General features: G+C 47.0%; 1 protein-coding gene across 1 annotated transcript; it reads left to right on the forward strand.

Annotated features, from left to right (window-relative positions):
- Window positions 1-495: 495 nt before the first annotated feature.
- On the forward strand, window positions 496-4164 carry LOC141047891 (P2Y purinoceptor 1-like). Its single transcript, XM_073543211.1, has 2 exons — window positions 496-741; window positions 2848-4164. The coding sequence occupies exons 1-2, from the start codon at window positions 721-723 to the stop codon at window positions 3847-3849; spliced, it is 1023 nt and encodes a 340-aa protein (XP_073399312.1). The 5' UTR covers window positions 496-720; the 3' UTR covers window positions 3850-4164.
- The last annotated feature ends 20742 nt before the right edge of the window (window positions 4165-24906 follow it).

The following is a 24906-nucleotide window of genomic DNA, read 5'->3' on the forward strand; positions in this document are numbered from 1 at the left end:
TGAAGTCTCCTAAAGAAGAATCTAGGGCCCACCAGAAGATTCTCCGGTTCTCTGGTGGGCCAGTCCAACCCTCGATTCAGACAAGAATGATTCCCCTCCCAATAAATCTTACTGCTGCACATCTGGGGGTTTGTTACAATTGTGTCCAGGCTGTGCAATCCCCTATGGGCTAAATACAGCAGCACCAATCCCTCTCCCGCCATGATTTGTTTGTTTCAGTGTCAGTCTCGAGTCCAGGTAGGTGATTGAGCGCGCACTGTGCATTGTCTAAACTTGATACGACTGTAACGAATCCTCTGCTGTGAAATATCGAGCGTTCAATTGTTAACAGCCAAAAGTCTAGGTAAACGGTGAAGGATGAAAATCCGACTATTTACTAAGTAAAAATGGTATTATCTGTACGCCAAGAACAGAACGCACAAGTTGTGCCGAATCCACCAATGACGTGCGCTCTTTTGGAACGTTTTCTCTAGAGTTACCCGGACACTTCAGAATCTCGCTCCTCTCCGCTGGTGACATGACGAGCTCTGCCGGAGAGACCTCTCCTGATGGTGGCAGTGGAACAGATTTGTACATGAGCGTTCTATAGAGACGGCAGGGTCAGGAGCTTGCTCTGCGGATGGACATTGCTGACTCTCCAGGCGTTGCCTTAGTAGTAGTACACGTCCCCGACAGGAACAAACACCCGAGAGGAAAACAGAAGGCGGCCGGTGCCAGAGGATGGAACTCCGCTCCGAGCAGGTGAGCGACATTATCAGTTCAGTACCAGAGATGGCGAGAATCCAGGTAGGAAACCTACAATTGTGCCCTACAGATGTAGCAGAGCTGAGCAGATCTCTGGCTGATACCTCAGACTCCAATGACAACACAAATCCCGATAAGTTCACGAGATTCATCTGGGCAGTTTATATGGAAAGTTCAGCGCTGCCGCCACGTCCTTGACTTTCGGGATTTCTAAGCCTAGACTACGACCTGTCCTACAGTAAAGGGGACACCGCAGTATACTGGTGGGTGCGCAATAGGACAATCCGGGGACAGTTCTTCATTATTTGATCTCTCCTAGAATTTTTAACCCCTTAAGGATGACGTCAATTTTCATTTTTAAGTTCACACTAGGCGTTTTTTTTTTTCCAGCTTTTTTTTTTATGCAAATTCTCACGCACACACGGGTTTTGTCTTCAGGATTTCGCGCTTTGCATGCCTTTTTTTTTGGACAGCACTTGAATGGGTGGGGAAAAAAATGCAGGTATCAGGTTTTGCTGCTTTTTTTTTGTGCCAAAATCTGATTCTATACAATAGGAATTTTCAACCCTGAACATTATCAGCATGCACAAGAGACAAATCTAGTATTCCATAACCACGGCAAAAATACCACAAGAAAAATCAAGGAAAACATGCTTTTTTTCTGCAGCTTCTTACCTGCCAAGAAATCAGGTTTTGCTGCAGAAAAAAAAAACCGTTGAAAAAACGCCTAGTGTGAACTTACCCTAAGGTGATCCCCGAAGGAGTTCTCCCTTACTTCAAAGAGCCATAATATATAGAATTTATATTTGTTTTTATTTTTTTTCTGTCCACTCATATTTTTGCAGTTTTGAGCAACACCATTCACTATGCCGAGTAGAGTGTAGAAAAAAATGGGCGACGGGGGAGAATCCAAGTACAATTCTGCCATGTTTTTCTTTTCTTTTAGTTTTTATAGTGTTCATTGTGCTGTACATAGTAGTGTGATTTTTTGAGCCAGTTGGGAGAGCGGCGGCCAGTCTGCCGTCTGACTGCACCCTAAGGGTGTGCAGACGCTGCGGAATCCGCTGCGGATTCATCCGTGCGGATTTTGCAAAAACCGCAGATAAAACCGCAGGTCTGACCTGCGGTTTATCTGCGGTTTAGCCTGCGGTTTGATCCTGCGGTTTCACCATCTCCACAATGGTGGAGATAGGAAACCGCTGCGGATTCCGCAGAAAGAATTGACATGTCAATTCTTTCTGCGGTTTCAAAACCGCAGGAAAACCGCGCGGATAAATCCGCACTGTCTACACAGCGGTTTTTGGTTACCATTCATTTGAATGGTACTGTACACCGCAGCTAAAACTGCTGCGGGTCCGCAGCGGCCAAAACCACTGCGAAACCGCAGCGTGTGAACGTAGCCTAAGGGTGTGTGCACATGCTGCGGGTTGTACTGCGGAATTTTCTGTGTGGATTTGTCCAAAACCGCAGGTAAATACGCAGTTCAAAAGACCTGCGGTTTATCTGCAGTTTTTCTGCGATTTAGCCTGCGGTTTTCCCCTGCAGTTTGACACCTGTTATGGAACAGGTGCCAAACCGCTGCGGAATCCGTGCAAAGAAGTGACATGCTGCGGTTTTGAAACCTCAGAAAACCGCGCGGAAAATTCCGCAGTGTCTGTGCTGCAATTTTCATTTTACATAGGTTATAATGGTACTGTACACTGCAGCAAAAACTGGTGCGGATCCGCAGGACCAAAATCGCTGCGGATCCGCAGCAGAATCCGCAGCGTGTGCACACTCCCTAATACTCAGAAAGATTGGATATTGGGGAGTGCAGGCGGCTGTTGAGACTGACATTTAATTTCTGGGGTCTTTGGAAAACATAGCGGAATGGAACTAAGTTGCAGTACCATACACAACCCGCAGTCAGGGGTGGCGCTGTTTCTGAAAGTAGAAATTCTGTTTTTTTTTTTATCACGTTCAACCCCTTTAAAGCTTCGGAGATGAGTCAATAAATGTATCACCTGCCTGTGTCCGCTTTACTGAGCATCTATCCGGTCCAATGGATGGATACAAACGTTGCAATGTGTTGGTGTCCCATGTCTTTGGCTTGTTTCCTTATAGGGGGTCGAGTCTGACTTTTGCGAGAAACCGGATGGCTTCCTGGGCACCATCCAGACGATAATCTTCCCCGTCACCTTCCTCTTTATTCTTGTGGTTGGGTTGTTCCTTAACCTCTCTGTGATGTGGATTCTGGTGTCTCGGATCAAGCGCTGGAGTAGGAGCACCATCTTCCTCTTCAACTTGGTCTTGGCGGACGTCACTTGGATTTTTTGCCTTCCGTTTCTTATCCATTATCACTTCAACCAGCTCCATTGGATATTCGGAGATGGCCTCTGCAAGCTGACCCGAACTGTCTACCATACCACCTATTACTGCAGCATCTACTTCGTCACGTGCTTGAGCATCGATCGTTACCTGGCCATCGTGCATCCTCTCAAGTCTCTGAGACTCCTCAAGAAGCACCAGTCTCTGATCATTTGCTTGACCATTTGGGCAGCCACGTTTTTAAGTAGCATACCCGTTCCCTTCTTTGCTGGAACCGAGATCTGTGAAAACAACAAAACTATCTGCTCCAACTACGTGTTTTCTCCAGAAACTCGTGTGACTCTCCCATACTCGTTGTTTTCCACCGCCATCGGTTGTCTCCTGCCCTTTGTCTCCCTGTGTTACTGCTACTGTAGCAGCGTGGGGGAGCTGCGGCGGGTGGAGATGCACCGGTTGAGGAGGAGAGACCTGTTGACCAAGCTCATGTGCTCCGCTCTGGTGATCTTCGCCGTCCTCTACCTGCCTTATCACGCCTCCAGGAACACTTGTATCTTACTAAGGATCTTCGGGCCGTATGATCCCCCGGTCATCCAGCGAGCAGATGCCCTGTTCTTCATCGAGATGGCCGTGTGCAGCCTAAACAGTTGTTTCAATCCCTTGTTTTGTTTCCTAGCTGGAGGCGATTTCCGAGAACAGGTCTTCAAAATTGCTCATTCCGTGACAACTTTCAAAAAGTGGAGGCTTGGCAGCAAAAAAGCAGCCGTCTGCCCCACCCGAGAGGAACTAGGCTCTCATTAAATGGCAACACCGAGACATGACCGACTTATCTGGTACTTGTATGGGCTTAAAGGGAATCTCTCAGGTGATTTTCCTATGTAATCTGAGATCAGAATGATGTCGGGGTAGAGACCCCGATTCCAACGATGTGTCACTTACAGGGTTGCACGCTGCCGTTTCAATACAATCAGTGTTTTATCAGCAGGAAATTATCACTACAGGACTTGGTGTCTCGGTGCCTGCCGGACAAACCCCGCCCCCAGCAATGATTGGTTGGTAACTTTCTGTCAATATACAGAAAGCTGCCAATTAGCATTGTGGGCAGGCTTATACACAGCTCAATATTTAGAGCACTGCTAAATCTGTAGCTGCGAAAACAGTGATTTTATCAAAACTGCAGCAAGGAGCCCAGTATGTGACACATCACTGCATTCAGGGTCTCTGTCCCTACATCATGCTGCTCTCAGATGGGACCCCAAAAATCTGGTGACAAATTCCCTTTAAATAGTGACTGCACTTTTGCTGATCTGGCTTGTAATAAATAGAGGACAATATATGCTTCCTTCTGTAAACACTAAGGGCTCGATTCAGTATTGCATTTTTCTTTTAAAGTCCCCCTTTCTTTCTTTTTTTAACTTTTGTTCGAAATTTTGCACAAGGTAAAAAATAATTTATCGATTTTTTAACCTTTTTGCAACTTGTTAGTGCAAAAAGTTTCACTTTTTGCAAACTGATGCAAATATTGTGCCAATTGTGGGTATTGGGGGTGGGAGGTCTTATAGGGGGGGTCTTATTGGGGTGGGGGGTCTTATAGGGGGTTTATTGGGGGGTCTTATAGGGGGGTTCTTATAGGGGGGTCTTATAGGGGGTCTTAGAGGGAGGGGGATCTTATAGGGAGGAGGGGTCTTATAGGGGGGTATTATAGAGGGATCGGGGGTCTTATAAGGGGGTGTCTTATAGGGGGTGGTCTTAGAGGAGATCTTATAGGAAGGGGGGGTCTTATTGGAGTGGGGGTCTTATAGGGGGTCTTATTGGGGTGGGAGGTCTTATGGGGGGTTTATGGGGGGGTCTTATAGAGGGTTTTTATAGGAAGGGAGGGTTGTCTTATAGAGAGGAGGGGTCTTATAGGGGGGTCTTATTGGAGTGGGGAGTCTTATAGGGGGGAATTATATGTGGGTCGGGGGTCTTATAAGGGGGTGTCTTACAGGGGAGGTCTTATAGGGGGGGTGGTCTTATAGGGGAGGTCTTATAGGGGGTGGTCTTATAGAGGGATCTTATAGGGGTGGGGGTCTTATAGTGGGGTGGGGGGTCTTACTGGGGGGGTCAGGGTGGTCTTATATAGGGGCTTATAGTGGAGACTTATAGCGGGGTCTTATGGGGGGGTCTTATAGGTAGGGGGTCTTTATAGATGGGTTTTATTGGGGTGTGGGTCTTATGGGGGGGTCTTATAGGGGGGTTTTATAGCAAGGGGGGTCTTCTAGGGGCGTCTTATAGGGGGTCTTAAAGGGGAGTGTCTTATACGGGGTCTTATAGGGAGGGGGGTCTTATGGAGGGGTCTTATAGGGAGGGGCATCTTATGGGGGTCTTATAGGGAGGGGGGTCTTATAGGGGGCTGGATCTTATAGAGAGGGGGTCTTTTGGGGGTCTTATAGGGGGTCTTATAGGGAGGGAGTCTTATAGGGGGATCTTATTGGGGTGGGGGGTCTTATAGGGGGGTCTTTTAGGGGGTTCTTATAGGGGGTCTTATAGGGTGGGGAGTTTTATAGGGGGTCGGGTTTTATGGAGGGGTATTATAGGGGAAGGGTCTTATAGGGGGGTCTTATAGGTTTTTTATTAGGGGGTCTTGGGGTCTTATAGAGGGTCTAATGGGGGGTCTTATGGGGGAGTCTTATAGGGGGTCTTATGGGGGGTCTTATAGGTGAGGGGTCTTTTTCTGGGGGGTCTTTTGGGGGTCTTATAGATGCACAAAGGAGGCATTATTACAATGTAAGGGGCACAGTGGTGGCGTTACCATGTGGGGCAGTAAGAAGAGCTGTAATTGTACCACACAGTAAGTGCAGTAATAGGGACACATACGGCAGCAGGGGCTCAGTATTGGGATATCAGCAGGATGAGGAGTTTGTGCAGGTCGGGAATACATTTAAACATGGAAACACGAGAAGCAATGGAATGAAACTGAAAGGGAGAAGATACACATTAGATATTAGAAAATACTTTTTGACAGTGAGGGTGATCAATGAGTGGAGCAGGCTGCCACAAGCGGTGGTGAGTTCTCCTTCAATGTAAGTCTTCAAGCAGAGGCAGGACAGACATCTGTCTGAGATGGTTTAGTGAATCCTGCATTGAGCAGGAGGTTGGACACGACGACCCTGGAGGTCCCATCCAACTCTAACATTAACATTAACATAGAATCATGAAATCATGAAATCCTAGAGATTTCATGATTCTACATGTGAACGGTGCTGGAAATGTGAGAAGACAGATGTGTCTTTGTTGTAATCTCTGCAGATAAGTCCTGGATGGAGAAGTCGACATGTCTGTCTGGGCCAGATGGAAAAGACAGGAAAAGTGAATGACTCCACCAGAAAGAACGTCAGCTGTAAGTCGCGATCTGTAACTGTACTGTGATCTCTATATGTTCTGCAGGACCCTGGGATCTTGTTTTTCTTCTCCCCTTTAAATGGTCCTTGCGCTAAATTTTATTTAACAGATGATTTGTTAAATTAACAATCTGCAAATCACTTTACTTAAAATTGTCTTAACCCTGAAAAAAATCACTTTAAGGTTCCATCTTTTCTTTGTAGGTCAATGTCTATTCCATGTGTAATCTGTCTCTACAGCCAGAAATGATTAGACGGTAAGTGGGGGGCAGATCTCTGCCCCTCTGTCCTTGCTGTAAAACCATATACAGGTATAAAAGAGAGGCAGGTTTTCATTTCCAGGGAACGGAAGCTCCTGCACCTATAGTGCTGGCAGATATGTGATAGAGGAAGCCTACACAATGAAGGATCAGAATCATTCCATAGAGTATAGTTTGTCATTCTATACATATAGCGTATTTCCACCCATCAATGCAACCTCTGTCTCGTCTAAAGTGGTCAAAGTACAATTCTCAGGGACATGTCTATAGTAATCTGTGTCCTTAAAGTGCCAGTGTTAGGACTTGTATCTATCTAGAGAAATGGGGTACTCTGACACTTTTATAGGTAGCTCTTCATGCTTTTTCCATCGATCTCTCCATTTGTCCTGGATGTGGCATCCAACTGCGGTAGATTGGGATATGGAAATGCCAACAATTTCCTATGAATTCCCTTTTAAATCAATAAATATGAGTTCCGCTGTTTCTTTCTGATCTCTGCCTATGAGAAACCTTGGCAACGACCAATACGGTTATCCTCACGTCTCCCACAGACGCTGCCACAAATCTTTGGTAGATTCCACAATTGCACGAGGTACCAAGTTAAGTCCTTGCTGTTGTTTCACCAAACTTTGCATAATCAATAGTATAACTTATCAGAGAAATCTTCTTTCTCCACTTATGAGCCCCTTCTTCCTCTCTCCCTGCCTCTTTAACTGATCATCCACAAAAAAAACAGCTCAAATCTGTATTGGTAGAAGCCATATGGACTGCGAGCGGAGAGAAGTGTCAGGCAGATCCAAGCAATGGATTTACTCACTTCAGCCCTGGATTCACAGTTACACAGCTCAGTATTGCATAGAATGTTCTGTTACTTCTGTCTGTGTCCTACAGAGACTAGAGTGTGTATGGGAAGTATGACAGCAGTCTCCATCCACCAGCTCAGAGACTACTGAAAATTGGAGTTGGAGTCTGCAAAGGGGAAACTGGTGAAAAATATAGAATACAAGTCATATAATGGCCAGAAATAGCATTATTCTTTTTTTACACACATGACTACTGATCCTTAAATAATAATAATAAATTTTATTTCTATAGCGCCGACATATTCCGCAGCACTTTACATTTCAGAGGGGACTTGTACAGACGATAGACATTACAGCATAACAATAATCACATAGATCATAACAGATACCAAGAGGAATGAGGGCCCTGCTCTCAAGCTTACAATCTATGAGGAAAAAGGTAGACACGAAAGCTGGGTGGTAACAGTTGCCCTGATTGTATGGACCAGCCATAATGTTAAGTGTGCATTAGTACAGACACAGAGGGCTAATGGATGCATAAAGCATGTGGGAACATGATGCGGGGAACCTAGTTATGGTAAAACTTTTGGCTGTGCCACACAGGGATAGATTAGGTTAATGTGTTGAGGTGATAGGCCAGTCTGAATAAATGCGTTTTCAGGGCACGCTTAAAATTGTGGGGATTGGGGACTACTCGTATTGACCTGGGAAGTGCATTCCAAAGAATTGGCGCAGCACGTGTATAGTCTTGGAGATGGGAGTGGGAGGTTCTGATTATTGTGGATGCTAATGTGGCGCCCCTGAGGCTCAGTCGCCACAGAGGTACTGCACCTTCTCTCTCTCTCGAGGTGTATTACCCCACCATCCAGGTAAGGTGGGAACTCCTTTCCACGCTCCAACACCTGCACCCCACACAACAGGGTAGTTCTGCACAACCACAAGCGGCTTTGTACTTAGAGAGTAGCAGAGCACCTTTGGTGGCTCCCTGCTTGGAACACTGGACATGCTGGGAGGTGGGTGGAGTTTAGATACATAAAAGAGTGGGAAAGTGTAGGATGACAGGTCAGTCTGACAGAAGGTCAGTGGAGTAGGAAGTTACTCGGAGAGGAGTGAGGATCCCTGGAAGAAGGGATGGAGGAAGGAGTGCTGCAGTTGCCTCAGTGACCTGAGCCAGCTGGCACCGGAAAAGAAAGGAGAAAGACGTAGAACTGCAACCTAAGCTTCCATAAGAAAGAGAGATTAGTACAGAACGAAGGAGTAGAGTGAACAGAGAGGAGACTTGGGTTGGAAGAGGAACCCTGCCTATAGGTTCTCAGTGCAAGGCCGGGGCCCGGTCCCCGAGGTTGTATGGACACTTATGGCTCTGCAGCAGACACCGGTGGAGTAGCTGGCTGTAAATGCACTACTCCCATCTAAGACTTGGGGCACAACAGCAACTGTATAGGGGACTCAGGAGAAGGGAGTCCCCGAAGCAGGCTACAGCTGTCTGCCATACAAGTATAATTCTTGAAAAGAAAATGAAGTATAATTCTTGGGAACATCAGTCAGGAGGAACTCTAGTGTAACACGGTACTAGGAGATCTTCACACTTTAAGGCGCTATAGAGGAGTCGTTCAGAAAGGTACATGTTGGCGGAGTGCTGGAGAGGAGAATTCCATCTTGCCTGGGGGTTGACTGAGTCCCTCACCCGGAGGACACGGTACGGAAGCCGGCACTACAGACTGTGAGTAAAGCTTTGGAACTACATGCCCTGGTGTCCTCCATTCCTTCCTGCGTCTGCCAGCCTGGCACTGCTACATCCCCTGCGCCGGACACTACACCATCTAAGTGTCATCGCATCTACACTGCCCTGGGGCTACAGCTCCACCTGTGGGGAGCTACACCATCTAGGCTGCAACACACCACCAGCCCCAGAGGATCTGCATGCAGCGTCGGCCTAACACCTTACTTGCCGTACACCACAGGTGGCGTCACAAACTATTTCATACAATCATTACATTCCACCCGCCATTACTTGGGCGCCCAGGGCCACGGGCCGGGTCACCGCTGCTGTGACACATCCCCCCTGACACCGGCCCGGTACCGAGTATCCCACGGCCCTGGGAGGGCGACCCAACTAACCTCAGGTCATCAGCAGAACGGATAGCGCGGGTAGGATGGTATACTGAAACAAGGGAGGAGATGTAGGGTGGTGCTGAGCCATGAAGAGCTTTGTGGATGAGGGTAATAAGTTTGTACTGGATTCTGGAGTGGAGGGGTAGCCAGTGTAATGACTGGCACAAGGTAGAGGCATCCTTAAAGGGGTTGTCCACTACTTGGACAGTACCGGTGATGTTCTAGCTGTATCGGCACTGTCTCTCCCGGCGATCACGTAACAGTGTGACATCACTCGAACCCTGTGCCCAAAAAGGGGGAGACATAAGGACTGAAAGGGTGTTGTCCGAGTCGAGCACAACCCCTTTAAGCAGTGATGAATCCCCCATTGCCTCCGTAACGACATATAACATCCCTTGTAACAAAATACTATATCTAACCGAATCAAGTAGCCATTAGTTGTGAAATCCTACGGCAAAAAAAAGAACTCTCAAGCTAAAGAGTGAGAACCGATACGGCTGCCCTTAGAGCTCCTACCCAGCTTTCCCAAAGTCCTGAATGGTAAAATCTGCCAAATTAATGCTATTATCCACCTTTCACCGTACTTTTCAGTTTGATGACTTTACCAGACACACTTGTAGTGGAGGATCCCGAGAAAGCTGGGTGACGATGCCTGGGATCAAAATAAGGAACATAAGTGTTGGGGGGGTGGAAGTAAGTTTGCTGCTGTTTTTGTTTCTTCTGACGTATGACGTCCTCCTGTGCCCTCAGCTTTTATGTCCTCCTGTTCCACCTCCCTAATAAAAACCCGCCGCGGTGTTGGTGGCTTGTGGGCGCAAATAAACAAGCGCAGACCTAATAAGTTTATCGCATGTATCGCTTCCTCTTGTATAATGAGGCTAATTAATCATGTCGGGTTTATTCATGTTATCTGCCCGTAATTTGGAAACACAGATCCTGACACCTGTTTTGCTTCTGGAAAGGTCATATGTTTTCCAGATCTGTTTGCATAACCATAATACGAGAGCGGGGGGGACGTGTTCTCCTCGAGGGTCCCCAGTGCGGCGCCGTGAACCAAGAAATGTCCATAGCTGCTTTCAACCACAATTCTTATATAGAGGTGTTTGTAGACCCCGGTGACCATCTCACTGTCAGAAACCTGCTGCACAGGGAGGAGTTGTCAGGACCATTCCCACTGGAGTCAGAAATGTTATCAATGGGGAGGAATTATAAACCTTAGGGTGTGTGCACACGTTGCGGATTCTGCTGTGGATCCGCAGAGATTTTGGCCCTGCGGATCCGCAGCAGATTTTGCTACGTTGTACAGTACTATTGTATTCAATGGAAATAAAAAAACGCTGTGCACATGCTGCGGATTTTTCCGCGTGGATTTGCTGCGGTTTCAAATCTGCAGCATGTCAATTCTTTGTGCGGAATCTGCAGCGGTTTTACATCTGCTCCATTGTACAGGTGTCAAACTGCAGGGGAAAACCGCAGGCTAATCCGCAGGTAAACCGCAGGTCTTTTGACCTGCGAATTTTTCCAAATCCGTGTGGAAAAATCTGCAGCACCTTCCACAACGTGTGCACATAACCTTAGGGTGTATGCACATGTTGTAGATTTTGCTGTGAATCCGCAGCGGATTTGGGCCTGTGGATCCGCAGCAGTTTCTGCTGCGGCGTACAGTACCATTAAAGGCAATGCAAAATGAAGAACGCAGTGCCTATGGTGCAGAATTTTCTGCGCGGATTTGCTGAGGTTTTAAATCCGCAGCATGTCACTTCTTTGTGCGGATTCTGCAGCGGTCTGGCACCTGCTCCATGACAGGTGTCAAACCGCAGGGGGAAACCGCAGGCTAAACCGCAGAAAATCTGCAGATGAACCGCAAGTCTTTTGACCTGCGGATTGAGACAAATCTGCGTGGAAAATTCTGCAGCAGTATCGGCAACGTGTGCACACACCCTTATAGTGAGAGCTGTTTGAGCTCCCTATACTGGTGGCTGCAGGTATCCAGTGTTATGGCTCACCTGTAAGCTGTAGGGCTGGATGAACAGTTTGGATCACAGGTGATTGTATACATAAAAAGTAGAGCTGGATCAGTACATCGGCACCTCGAACAGAATGGAACAGCAAAGCTAGATATGCTGGATGGCACAAGGATCAGAGGAGTTAGATATGCAGCCTTGGAACAGCAGAGTCGGGTATGCAGACAGGAATTCTGTTCCAGCAAAGATGAGTGTGTAGACAACAGCACCTTAGAATAGCAGAGCTGGCTATGCAGACAGGAATTCTATTACAGCAAAGATAAGTGTGTAGACAACAGCACCTTGGAACAGCAGAGTTGGGTATGCAGACAGGAATTCTGTTCCAGCAAAGATGAGTGTGTAGAGAACAGCACCTTAGAATAGCAGAGCTGGGTATGCAGACAGGAATTCTATTACAGCAAAGATAAGTGTGTAGACAATAGCACCTTAGAATAGCAGAGCTGGGTATGCAGACAGGAATTCTATTACAACAAAGATAAGTGTGTAGACAACAGCACCTTAGAATAGCAGAGCTGGGTATGCAGACAGGAATTCTATTGCAATAAAGATAAGTGTGTAGACAACAGCATCTTGGAACAGCAGAGTTGGGTATGCAGACAGGAATTCTATTACAACAAAGATAAGTGTGTAGACAACAGTACCTTAGAATAGCAGAGCTGGGTATGCAGACAGGAATTCTATTACAGCAAAGATAAGTGTGTAGACAACAGCACCTTGGAACAGCAGAGTTGGGTATGCAGACAGGAATTCTATTACAACAAAGATAAGTGTGTAGACAACAGCACCTTAGAATAGCAGAGCTGGGTATGCAGACAGGAATTCTATTGCAATAAAGATAAGTGTGTAGACAACAGCACCTTGGAACAGCAGAGTTGGGCATGCAGACAGGAATTCTATTACAACAAAGATAAGTGTGTAGACAACAGCACCTTGGAACAGCAGAGCTGGGTATGCAGACAGTAATTCTATTACAACAAAGATAAGTGTGTAGACAATAGCACCTTAGAATAGCAGAGCTGGGTATGCAGACAGGAATTCTATTACAACAAAGATAAGTGTGTAGACAACAGCACCTTAGAACAGCAGAGTTGGGTATGCAGACAGTAATTCTATTACAACAAAGATAAGTGTGTACACAAATGAATTACTACTGCGCTTAGGGTACCGTTACACCTAGCGATGTACCAGCTATCCCGACTAGCGATATGACGCAGTCAGGATCGCTGGTGCATCGCTAGGTGGTCACTAGTGAGCTTCCACACAGGCAGATCTCACCAGCGACATCGCTGGGGACGGGGGTCGCTACTTACCTGTCAGACGCGGCGATCCTGCGTCCTCCCGCCCGGCTCCACGCGTCGCTCGTCGTCACAGCAGGAAGCCCCAGCAGGAAGTGGACGACGAAGAAGGATCCAGGAGCTTCTCGCGCGATCAGCGATAACCAGCCGGGGAGCCGGTCGGAGGTAAGTATCACACACAGCGATATCGCTAGCAATATCGCTGTAACGTCACAAAATCGGTGACTTTACAGCGATATTGCTAGCGATATCGCAGTGTGTAACGGGGGCTTTAGAGTCACTGGTATCTATTGTCTTACTCAAATGGTTTTGAAGAGAAAAAAAATAAAAGTCCAGAGCACACACACTAAAAAAGTCATATATATCCCTTTGGATGCTTAATGCCAATTGTAGTGCAAGAAACCAAGATTACCTTGTAAAGCAGTAGGGGTTAACAGCCACTGAGGGGGAGGGCGGGCTCAGTCTCACAAGTGAACCCTGATTCTGTGTTTGGAGATCCCAAAAGTCCTTCTGTAAATAATAACACTCCTCTGATGGGTTGCTGATTAAATGCTTCTTGCTTAAGAACTGCAGTAATCCTGTTAGCGATGCTACCCCGGCCGGTGGCAGCAGTCGCTCTAATGGCAGGCTGGGTGGGAAAACACACTGAACTAGGTGCCTGAACCTCACACTATGCTCGTCAGCACAGGACCTGTGTGAAGTCAGAGACACGTGATGCACTGGGCTGTGTAGACAACATCACCTTGGAACAGCAGAGCTGGGTATGCAGACAGTAATTCTATTACAACAAAAGTGTGTAGACAACATCACCTTGGAATAGCAGAGCTGGGTATGCAGACATGAATTCTATTGCAATAAAGATAAGTGTGTACACAACAGCACCTTGGAACAGCAGAGCTGGGTATGCAGACAGGAATTCTATTGCAATAAAGATAAGTGTGTAGACAACAGCACCTTGGAACAGCAAAGTTGGGTTTGCAGACAGGAATTCTATTACAACAAAGATAAGGGTGTAGACAACAGCACCTTGGAACAGCAGAGTCGGGTATGTAGACAGGAATTCTGTTACAGCAAAGATAAGTGTGTAGAAAACAGCACCTTGGAACAGCAGAGCCGGGTATGCAGACAGGAATTCTGTTGCAGCAAAGATAAGTGTGTAGACAACAGCACCTTGGAACAGCAAAGCTGGGTATGAAGACGGGAATTCTATTACAACAAAGATAAGTGTGTAGACAACAGCACATTAGAATAGCAGAGCTGGGTATGCAGACAGGAATTCTATTACAGCAAAGATAAGTGTGAAGGCAACAGCACCTTGGAACAGCAGAGCTGGGAATGCAGACATGAATTCTGTTACAGCAAAGATGAGTGCATTGACTACAGCACCTTGGAACAGCAGAGTCGGGTATGTAGACAGGAATTCTGTTACATCAAAGATGTATTTAGACAACAGAACCTTAGAACAGCAGAGCTGAGTATGCTGACAGGAATTCTATTATGGCAAAGATAAGTGTGTAGCGAACAGCACCTTGGAACAGCAGAGTCGGGTATGCAGACAGGAATTCTATTACAACAAAGATAAGTGTGTAGACAGCAGCACCTTGGAACAGCAGATTCGGGTATGTAGACAGGAATTCTGTTACAGCAAAGATAAGTGTGCAGACAACAGCACCTTGGAACAGCAGAGTCGGGTATGTGGACAAAAGCTGAGAAAAAAGAAGCACCGACATCAGCTCTAGTGATGAATGCGCTTGGGAAAGGAGTTATGTACCTACTTTGGTACATTGTTACAAACTGCAGGTGTATAGCAGGTTTAGGTCAATATGCGGTGATTCTTAGAGATTCTCAGCCAGGAGAGTTGGAGAGTGTCAGGCAATTTTTTTCTTACCTAGCATCCATATGACTTCCGTATGTAATGCGTTTTTAACATCAGCTATTACATACAGTAATTCTCTGTTATTTCAAGATGGTTTTCGAACACATAAAACAATCTTGTATACAGAGATAGATAGGTAGAAATATATCAGTGAGATATATAATCATTGCAATGCATGAGTAGCTTACTGTATATGTATTTAGGTAATAATTATAGAATTAAAAGAAAAAAATGGTGTGAGGTCCTCATAACTTCCTTAACCAGCTGAGGGAAAGCCAACAGCTGTGGGCTGAAGTTTACAAAGCTGACATCAACCCCAATACTATAACCCCACTTGCCACAGCACCAGCAAAAGTAGGAAGCAGTGAGGCTAACAACCAAAACTGGCACATCTAATGGATGCGCCATTTCTGGGGTGGCTGAGGGATGATGTTCTTAGTTTGGGAGGGGGCCAATATCCATGGCCCCTTTTTGGCCATTAATATCAGCCTGCAACTGACTGCCTAGGCTTTGCAGGTTATTAAAAATAGGGGTACCCCATGTATTTTCTTTTTTGGGGAGGTCACCCCATATTGATAGCCAGTAAAGGCTTAGTATACAGCTATTAGCTGTTATTAGTAGCCTGGGAAGCTCTTTGTTTATTACCCCCTTCACAGGCTGTAAACATCAGCCCCCAGCTGCTGGCTTTCCCTCTGCTGGTTAAGAATAATATGGGGGACCCAACACCATTTTTTTCTTTTACTCTATGTATATATCTCTTCTATTCTATTCTGATGGGTTACTCTGTGAATTTACTGTACTAGGCTGATGAAATGCTGGATTTCCTGTGAAATGGGTGTGTAGAAATTGCACAGTATATGCATGGTCCATGTGCCGTGCGTTTTTTCTTGCGCCAATTGACTTTCATTGTTGAGTCTCGGTTGTTTTACACAGCCATACGCAGCATGCTGCAAATTTTTCCTCACCCCAATTCCAGATGAGAACATACTCACAGATGAACACTGCTTTATTGACTAACATGGTAGCAAGTGCAAGGCGAGGTCTTCTCACATTGCACTTGTAGAGTTTAAATGGTGATGTGAGTGCACCCTAAAAGAAAGCTCTGTACCGCCCTCATCCCCCCAACACTCATGCAGTGAACGTGTATCTTCTAATAAGTGATTTCCAGGACCATAGAGAGGACCACAGCAGGCAGAGCAGAGACGGTCACGCACACAGCAATGGCATGCAGCCATGAGGTACGCGTGCACACTAGCGATGGCGCACAGCCATGAGAGGTAGCACTTGGGCGCACAAGTAATGGTGGATAGCCATGAGGTAGAGCACGAGTGCGCACCAGCAACAGCCATGAGATGAGGTTCGCGTGCACACTGCTCCAGGGGTCATGCAGCATAACAGACATGACAGGTATAACAGTGAAGTGCGCGTGCCCACTGCTCCAGGGGTCATGCAGCATAACAGTCATGAGGTGCGTGTGCACACTGCTCCAGGGATTATGCAGCATAACAGTCATGATGTGCAGGGCCCTCCATTGTATCGTTTCCCTGGTGTTTCCCCTTATTATTTAAATTCACCCTGCTGGAGGCGGTGTATCCAGTTTCATGTGTAATTATGAAATTCGCCTGCTGGAGACGGTGTATCCGGCTGCACGTTATATTATTTAAATCCACGGAATCCGATTCTTCAGTGTCCATCGGGACCTCGGCTGGCAGCACTGCAGCCTGGGGTTGCCGGCGGAGGTCAATTGGGCCATTTCTATTTGTGGGTTCCGCTCCCAAGACTAGGGTCAGGTCGGGGCGGTGGTCGTACCTTGTGCTTCCAGGTGAGATTCCAGTCGCGGTACCTGGTAGTGGACAGCGGCAGCCGCAACTCCCGGGGTTGCCGATGGGGTCGATCGCAGCTGGATTCGGGCGGGGGCAAGGCCGGTTTCTGTCGGGGCCGTCGGTGGAGGCCTGTGCAACCGCGCCCGGTCCTGACCCCCGTTCTGCTCCGGAACCCTCATATACCTCCTCCGGACAGGGCTCATCCAATGGCAATATCTGCTGTGAGGTGGTGGCGGGTGCTGCAGAGGGTGTATCAGTGGTCGTAGCCTCCGCAGGGGCCGCCTGGAGGTGAGTGGCTTCTCCTCCCATTCTTCTGACTTCTTTTCTCGTTCCATCATGGCGTTCTTTTTCCTGCCTCGGCCCCTTTCCCGCCACTGGCTTCTGCCCCTCCTTCTTGGGGCGGCGTCTTCTTCCAGCGCCTCCATACCAAGCCAGTATACGAACCCCTCGGGGGGGTGGGCCATGTTGCTATCACATAGAAGTTCAGACAGGGGAGGCCCAGGACAGTCCGCGCTCTTTTCTTAGGACCGCCCATATTATCACGCCCTTCTTCTCTAGGCTGTCGGCCATTTTTAGTATTCATTTCACAGTCTATTAAATTGGGTCTTCGGCACATTCTCACAAGTTTTAAGTTCAACAAATCTTAGGCACACAGAACCCGATGGCATCGGGTCTCGTCATCCTGTTTGTGACTCCAGAATGGAGCGCCCCACCAGGGCCTAGCGGGGTACTCGGTAATGGGCCCGTTGATCTCAATGGGAGTTGTCACGGAAGCGGAGACCCGGTCCGTGGCCCTGGGGCTCCATGGCAAAAAGGGGATGAATGAACAATGAAATAAAGTTTATGAATAGTTTGTGACGCCACCTGTGGTGTTCGGCAAGTGAGGTGTTAAGCCGACGCTGCATGCAGATCCTCTGGGACTGGTGGTGGGTTGCAGCCAAAATGGTGAAGCTCCCCACAGGTGGAGTTGTAGTCCCAGGGCAGTGTAGATGTAGCAGTGGAGGAGAGACACAGGCGGTGTAGAGGCCGGTGCCCAGATGTAATAGTGCGGAGTGTAGTGGTGCGGGAATAAGTGGAGGACACCAGGGCATGTAGTTCCAAAGCTTTACTCACAGTCTGCAGTTCACACAGATGCCTGCCTCCGTGCCGTGTCCTCCGGGTCCTGGGCTCAGTCAACCTCCAGGCAAGATAGGATGCTCCCTTCCAACACTCCGCCAACATGTACCTTTCTGAACGTCTCCTCTTATAGCGCCTTTAAATGTGAAGTACTCCTAGCACTGAGTTACACTGGAGTGCCTCCTGACAGATGTTCCCATGAACTCTACTTGTACGGCAGACAGCTGTAGCCTGCTTAGGGGACTCCTTACTCCTGAGTCCCGGCTCACTATCCAAGTTGCTGTTGTGCCCCAAGTCTTAGATGTGAGTAGTGCATTTACAGCCCACTACTCCACCGGTGTCTGCTGCAGAACTGTTAGTGTCCATACAACCTCGGGGACTGGGCCCCGGCCTTGCGCTTAGAACTTCTAGGCAGGGTTCTTCCTCTAACCCACGTCCTCTCTGTTCCCTTTTACTCCTTCGTTCCGTACTAATCCCTCTCTCTCATAGAAGGTCAGGTTTCAGTCCAATGTCTTTCTCCTTCTTTCCTTTCCTGTGCCAGCTGGCTCAGATCACTGAGGCAGCTGCAGCACTCCTTCCTCCATCCCTCTTCCAGGGATCCTCACTCCTCTCCGACTGACTCTCTCTCTCCCACTCACTGACTGACTGACTACCTAAACCTTCCCGCTCTTTATGTATTCTAAACTCCATCCACCTCCCAGCACGTTTTGTGTTTCCAAGCAGGGAACCACCAAAGGTGCTCTGCTACTCTCTAAGCAAGGAGCCGCAATGTGGCTTTGCTACACTACTTTGTGGTGAAGGGTGCAGGTATTGGAGCATGGTTAGGAGTTCCCACCTTACCTGGATGGTGGGGCACCACACGTCAGGAGGAGGTGCAGTACCTCTGTGGCGACTGAAGCTTCAGGGGCGCCACATATACACAACTCGCTCCCCAGGTCGGCGCTTCGAGGATGTGTGGTGCCTCCAGTACATGCATTGCCAATACCAGCGGTGCTCGTTTGTCATAAACCTGAAGTTTGGGAAGTTGCTGGGTTGAACTCTGGACCTGGGCGTCCCTGCTGTAGGTGGTTCCCTGATGAGGAGCGGTCTTGAGGGTCCAGAGGTCCCTCATTGAGGGAGGGTACTGTCATGATCCAGGTTGGATTATGACAGATAAATGCACAAGTAACCTTTTTTTTTCCTTAAGCTGTGTGCTTAAAGATAGTTTTGCCCCCGGTGGTCATTAGGATCATTGCACTGTGGTGGTTTCAGTTCTAGTTTTGCCCCCAGTGGCCGTTAGGGTCATTGCACTCTGGTTACTTTGGTTTAGTGCACGTGATTATCACTAACAGGTGTGATTGCTCTGGTTTAACTATATAGGAGTGTCTTGTTCTCTCACTCACTGTTGGTGATATTGCTCATTTCCAATCAAGTCTGGTGGAGGAAGGAACTACAGAGAGGAGTTCCTTGCAGCTCAGGAAAGCTCTGGTGTAAAGTCTGGTGAAGGAAGGAATTACAGAGAGGTGTTCCTTGCAGCTCTGACAAAGCTTGGAGAAGTAGCAGCGATTCTGGAGGAAAGCTGCATTCTGGTGGTGGACTCTGTTGCTGGGAGCAAGAGCAACAGAGCAAAGCTGAGTGGTGTTATCCCTGTTTGTGACTTCCCTTATGTGTGTTTCGGTGCAGTGGTGGGATTAGTTTCTGCACCGTCCATTTCATTAGAAAGGGCGAGGTGCAGGGCGAGCTAGGGTTCTTAGGTTCCAGCTCGGCGACAGGTGCGGAGCCTGTATAGGGACTGTTAGGAGTGTAGAGACTGGCTCAGGGGAGTGCAGGAGGTCTCGATGTCCCCATTCCCTATCGCAGGGCCCTCCATTGTATCGGTTTCCCTGGTGTTTCCCCTTATTATTTAAATTCGCCCTGCTGGAGGCGGAGTATCCAGTTTCACCTGTAATTCTGAAATTCGCCTGCTGGAGGCGGTGTATCCGGCTGCACGTTATATTATTTAAATTCGCGGTGGTGTATCCAGGGTCACGTGTGTGATAGAAATTCACCCTGCTGGAGGCGGTGTGTCCAGTCACACGTTGACCATCACATGCACACTGCTTCAGAGGTCATGCAGCATAACAATCATGATGGGCATGACAGAACTGTTAATGTGTGATTGGTGAGGACGTGGTGCAGAAGTGGAGTTTTTCCAAGAGAGGGTGATAGAACTGTGGAACGTTCGAGGGGTGGAGGCGGGGCTAGGGTGGAGCCTGGGCGGAGTTTCAGGTGGGTCCCAAAAATTTTGCCAGTATGGGGCGCCGAAATTCCTAGTGGCAGCCCTGTGTGTACAACCCCACCCACACCACTGATTGGAAGATTCCTGTATACACTGTGCTTAGACAGAAACCTGCCAATCAGTGGTGGGGGCATTGATGGATTAAATTGCAGCAAGTTTACTAGCTCTCTAGAGATGTATGTTTCTGTATTTGGAATGAGGTTGAAAAGGAATATTTTGAGCTAAAAAGAAAAGAAAAAAAAAATCTGCTGATATTTGTTGAAGGTTTATCCTTACAGGCCTGAAGCCTGAGCTGTAGTACTACAAGATTGTGTCTATAGCTGCAGGATAAGAAGTAGATATTGTTGTCTTTGAAAATATTCATCCACAGAAGAAATTTATGACAAGACTGCCTCTGACATAAATCAGAACCTCTCACTATCGCTGTATCAGGTTTGGCAAGTAAAAGTCACCTACATCAGTGCAGCTCTCCGTCCTAGTGGGGATATTACAATTCCCCATGTTCTTAGTATTCTGTTAGTTAGGGCTCACCTAGTGAGGTGGATTGATGAAGCCGCAGGTCAGGATGAACACACAAACTCAAAGTGTTAGAGCAGCTGGCTGGAAAGCACATGGAACAGTGAGGCCTGGACACCAAGCTATGCTGGATGGCAAACAAACAAGTGAGGCTGGACACACCAGAAGCCACAGAACCAGGAAGAAAGATGAAAACAGGAGAGCAGATGAAGAGAAAAATGTCAGGACCAGTAAGGAAGATAAACACAGGACAGAAGATGAAGAGAAAAACAGCAGGACCAGTAAGGAAGATAAATACAGGACAGCAGTTGAAGAGAAAAACAGCAGGACCAGTAAGGAAGATGAATACAGGACAGCAGATGAAGAGAAAAACAGCAGGACCAGGAAGGAAGATGAATACAGTACAGCAGATGAAGAGAAAAACAGCAGGACCAGTAAGGAAGATGGACACAGGACAGCAGATGAAGAGAGGAATGGCAGGTCTCAAGTACAATTTAGAGATAGGTTGCAGAAAACTATGACGTCTGCAACAGTTGTTGCAGCATGATGTTGACAGTGTGTAAATAGCAGTTCTTAATACTACAGCAAATTAAAGGTAAATCAGAAGGTCTGAGAAGCAGTGGATGCCTGTTGTAGAATCCACAGCAGATTGCAACGTAATGTGAACAGTCTTTTGTAACAATTCATAAACAATGAGTCAAGATCAGAAAATGAAAGTTGTAGAATCCACAGCAGCAGTTTGCAGCATAATGAGAATGGTCTCTAATGACAGTTTGTAATCCTTACAGTAAATGATGGATTAACCAGCAGGTCTCAGAAGCAGTATGAGCTGAACGAACTGGATGGTGGCTAAGACTCATAGAATCATAGAATCGTAGAGTTGGAAGGGACCTCCGGGGCCATCTGGTCCAACCCCCTGCTCAAAGCAGGATTCGCTAAATCATCCCAGTCAGATGTCTGTCCAGCCTCTGTTTGAAGACTTCCATTGAAGGAGAACTCACCACTTCTCGTGGCAGCCTGTTCCACTCATTGATCACTCTAACTGTCAAAAAGTTTTTTCTAATATCTAATCTGTGTCTCCTCCCATTCAGTTTCATCCCATTGCTTCTAGTCTTTCCTTGTGCAAATGAGAATAAAGTTGATCCTTCTACAATGTGACAGCCCTTTAGATATTTGTAGACAGCTATTAAGTCTCCTCTCAGTCTTCTCTTTTGCAAACTAAACATTCCCAAATCCTGCAACCTTTCCTCATAAGACAGGGTTTGCAGACCGGTCACCATTCTGGTCGCTCTTTTCTGAACTTGCTCCAGTTTGTTGATGTCTTTTTTAAAATGTGGTGCCCAAAACTGGACACAATATTCCAGATGAGGTCTGACCAAAGAGGAGTAGAGGGAAATAATGACTTCACGTGATCTAGACTGTATGCTTCTGTTAATACATCCTAGAATTGCATTTGCCTTTTTTGCTGCTGCATCACACTGTTGACTCATATTCAGTCTGTGATCTATTAGTATACCCAAGTCTTTTTCACATGTGCTGTCACTTAGCCCTATTCCTCCCATTCTGTATATGCTTTTTTCATTTTTATTGCCCAGATGTAGTACTTTGCATTTCTCCCTGTTAAAAACCATTCTGTTAGTTGCTGTCCACTTCTCCAGTTTATTTATATCTTTTTGAATCCTCTCTCTCTCTTCTCTAGTACTAGCTATCCCTCCTAGCTTTGTGTCATCAGCAAATTTAATCAGTTTACCCTCAATTCCTTCATCTAAATCGTTGATAAAGATGTTGAACAATACAGGGCCCAGGACAGAGCCCTGTGGTACCCCACTTGAGACATTCTTCCAACTGGATGTTGCAACTGAACACAATACTATACTGACTGAATACTCAGAGACCTCAGTTGTGTCTAAGTGGACCTTTTAAAGGGCTTTAATGATGATCATGTGATTGCGGCACGACAGGCAACTTGTAAAGCCTGACATGAAGCACTGCAAAGGGCGATGACCATAAAAGAAGGCTGTGATGCCTGACCCAGAAGCCCAGACACATGTGTAATATTGATAGGTAGTAGATCCCACAAATCTGCCACGGCTGTCATTTTTCTTGATGCAGTGGAGCTGCTTGTGTCATGAAGGCACTGTTATATTTTTTAGGGGGCATGGCTTTCACAGGTAATAGAAACTGTGGCTGTTACTGTTATTTTGATGACATGGTTACAGATTGACTGAGGTGCAAAAGTAGCAGCTTCTCCAAAGCCTTAGTACCTATGGCTCGTAGTACGGCACCAGGCACCCGGTAGGTGGAGACCCTGCTATAGATTCTACATTGGATTTAGAAGCTTCCAAATCAACTTGACTGTCTTTTTTATGGAAAGGGGACATTTTTTGGCATATGTGCCATGTACATTTTGATCGCTTATTATAGGTATGCATGCCCTAGAGTGAATTCTCCTGCTCAGTAAAACGTAAGGGATCACGATGAGAAAAACTCTTGAAATGTACTGTGTACTAAAGCAAAACAGATTCTAAAATTATGATCACGGCCCCCATACCTTGTCTCTCATCTGTCTTCCTTGAGTTACTTCTCACAGTTCACAGGGCTTTTTCCTTTAAGTGATTCTGCTATGTTTTCCATGGTGGCCTCGTATATTGCGTTCATCCACACGAATGGAGAAGCAGGAGTTTCCCAAGACGAACCTAAAACGAAGCCATTAAATACATGTCTGATGTACGGATGCAGAGACAGAGTTTCAAAAGCTTTATATAGGATATAGATCGCACGATACATTTCCAAATCCAAATAAAGGACTAACATTTGTTTGAGATTTTTTTTTTCTCATTGCGAATCTCTGTTGTACTTTATTCCATGCAATTTTTTGGCTTTTATGCACCAAACCTTTTTAAACAGAATCTGTCAGCACAAAATGACTGTTCAAACCAAGCACAGGCACTTGGTGCGGAACAGTTCAGTGCACCTTTCCACCTACGGTACTTGTTTTCCATCTACAGTATCTTCACCATTTTTTGGCTCCGGTAAGAGCTGTCAATCAAGGAAGAGGAGGGTAGCAATAGATGGAAAACAAGTAGGTAGGAAGGTGCACTGAATCGTTTGGCCATGCTAAGGGTGCACTGAGTGCGTGTGCTTGGTTTGAGCAGTCATTTTATGCTGAAAGACTGCCTTAAAAAGTTTTATTAAGTGCAAAAAAAATCCAAAATTTCAGAGGAATAGAGTACAATAGAGATTCTCCATGAAGTTGGGTTTCAGAATATATTATGGATATACATTTACTAAAAAATATTTAATATTGATCCAGTTGTTGTTTTTCGCCTGAATTTTATCCATGGTTCTGTTTTTTTTTTTTGCAAAAAAGAGATCTATGAAAAACAGATATTACATGGATGTAAGGCGCTCCATAGGTCGGAATGACTGATTCCGCTGCACACGGGTCGCCCCCCCAGGGCTGTAGGGTACTCGGTACCGGGCCGGTATCAGGGGCATGTGTCACAGCAGCAGTGACCCGGTCCGTGGCCCTGGGCGCCCAAATCAATGGTGGTTTATGATGTAGTTTATATGGATAGTTCGTGATGCCACCTGTGGTGTTTGGCAAGTAAGATATTAAGCCAACGCTGCATGCAGATCCACTGGGACTGATGATGTGGTGCAGCAAAGATGGTGTAGCTCCCCACAGGTGAAGCTGTAGTCCCAGGGCAGTGTAGATGTGGTTGGCACGGGGATGTAGCCATGCTGACAGGGTAGGAAGCAGACAAGACACAGTGGGGTGCAATTTCTATACCTTTACTTGGTAACTGCAGTCCAGGGTCCTGATTACAGATGGTAACGAAGCAGGTTAGCCTGGAAGCAACTCAGGGATTCTCTCTCACAGATTGGCTGTGCAGTCTCCTTCCTAGCACTTGTGGTGTGAAGCACTCCAGTACTTAGTTACTATGAAGTTCCTCCTGTCAGATGTTCCTAGAACTCTACTTGCATGGCAGACAGCTGTAGCCTATCTCGGGGACTCTTTACTCCCGGCTCTCTATCCGTTTTGCTGTTGTGCCTCAAGTCTTAGATGGGAGCAGGGCATTTACAGCCTCCTACTCCTCTGGTTTCTGTGGCAGGACCGTTAGTATCCGTACCACCGTGGAGACCAGGCTCCAGTTTGTGCGCTCTCAAGCTGAGGGAGCTCGCCTTCTGCAGCTCAACCTCCATCTTCTTCCTCCACGTCTGCACACTTCACCCTCCGCAGACTAACTAACTCCCCTTCCTCCTTGCACTCAGGGAGCACTCCTCCCCTTAATCCTGGTTCAGAGTTCCCCCTACTGGCCTGGAGTGGAACTGTGTTGCATGTAAGGATTGACTGTGAGAGAGACCCATCATTGCCTCCAAGCCTGGCATT

Source organism: Dendrobates tinctorius, unplaced genomic scaffold (genome assembly GCF_039654945.1).
Source record: "Dendrobates tinctorius isolate UK_male_01 unplaced genomic scaffold, ASM3965494v1 ptg000129l, whole genome shotgun sequence".
NCBI lineage: Eukaryota > Metazoa > Chordata > Amphibia > Anura > Dendrobatidae > Dendrobates > Dendrobates tinctorius.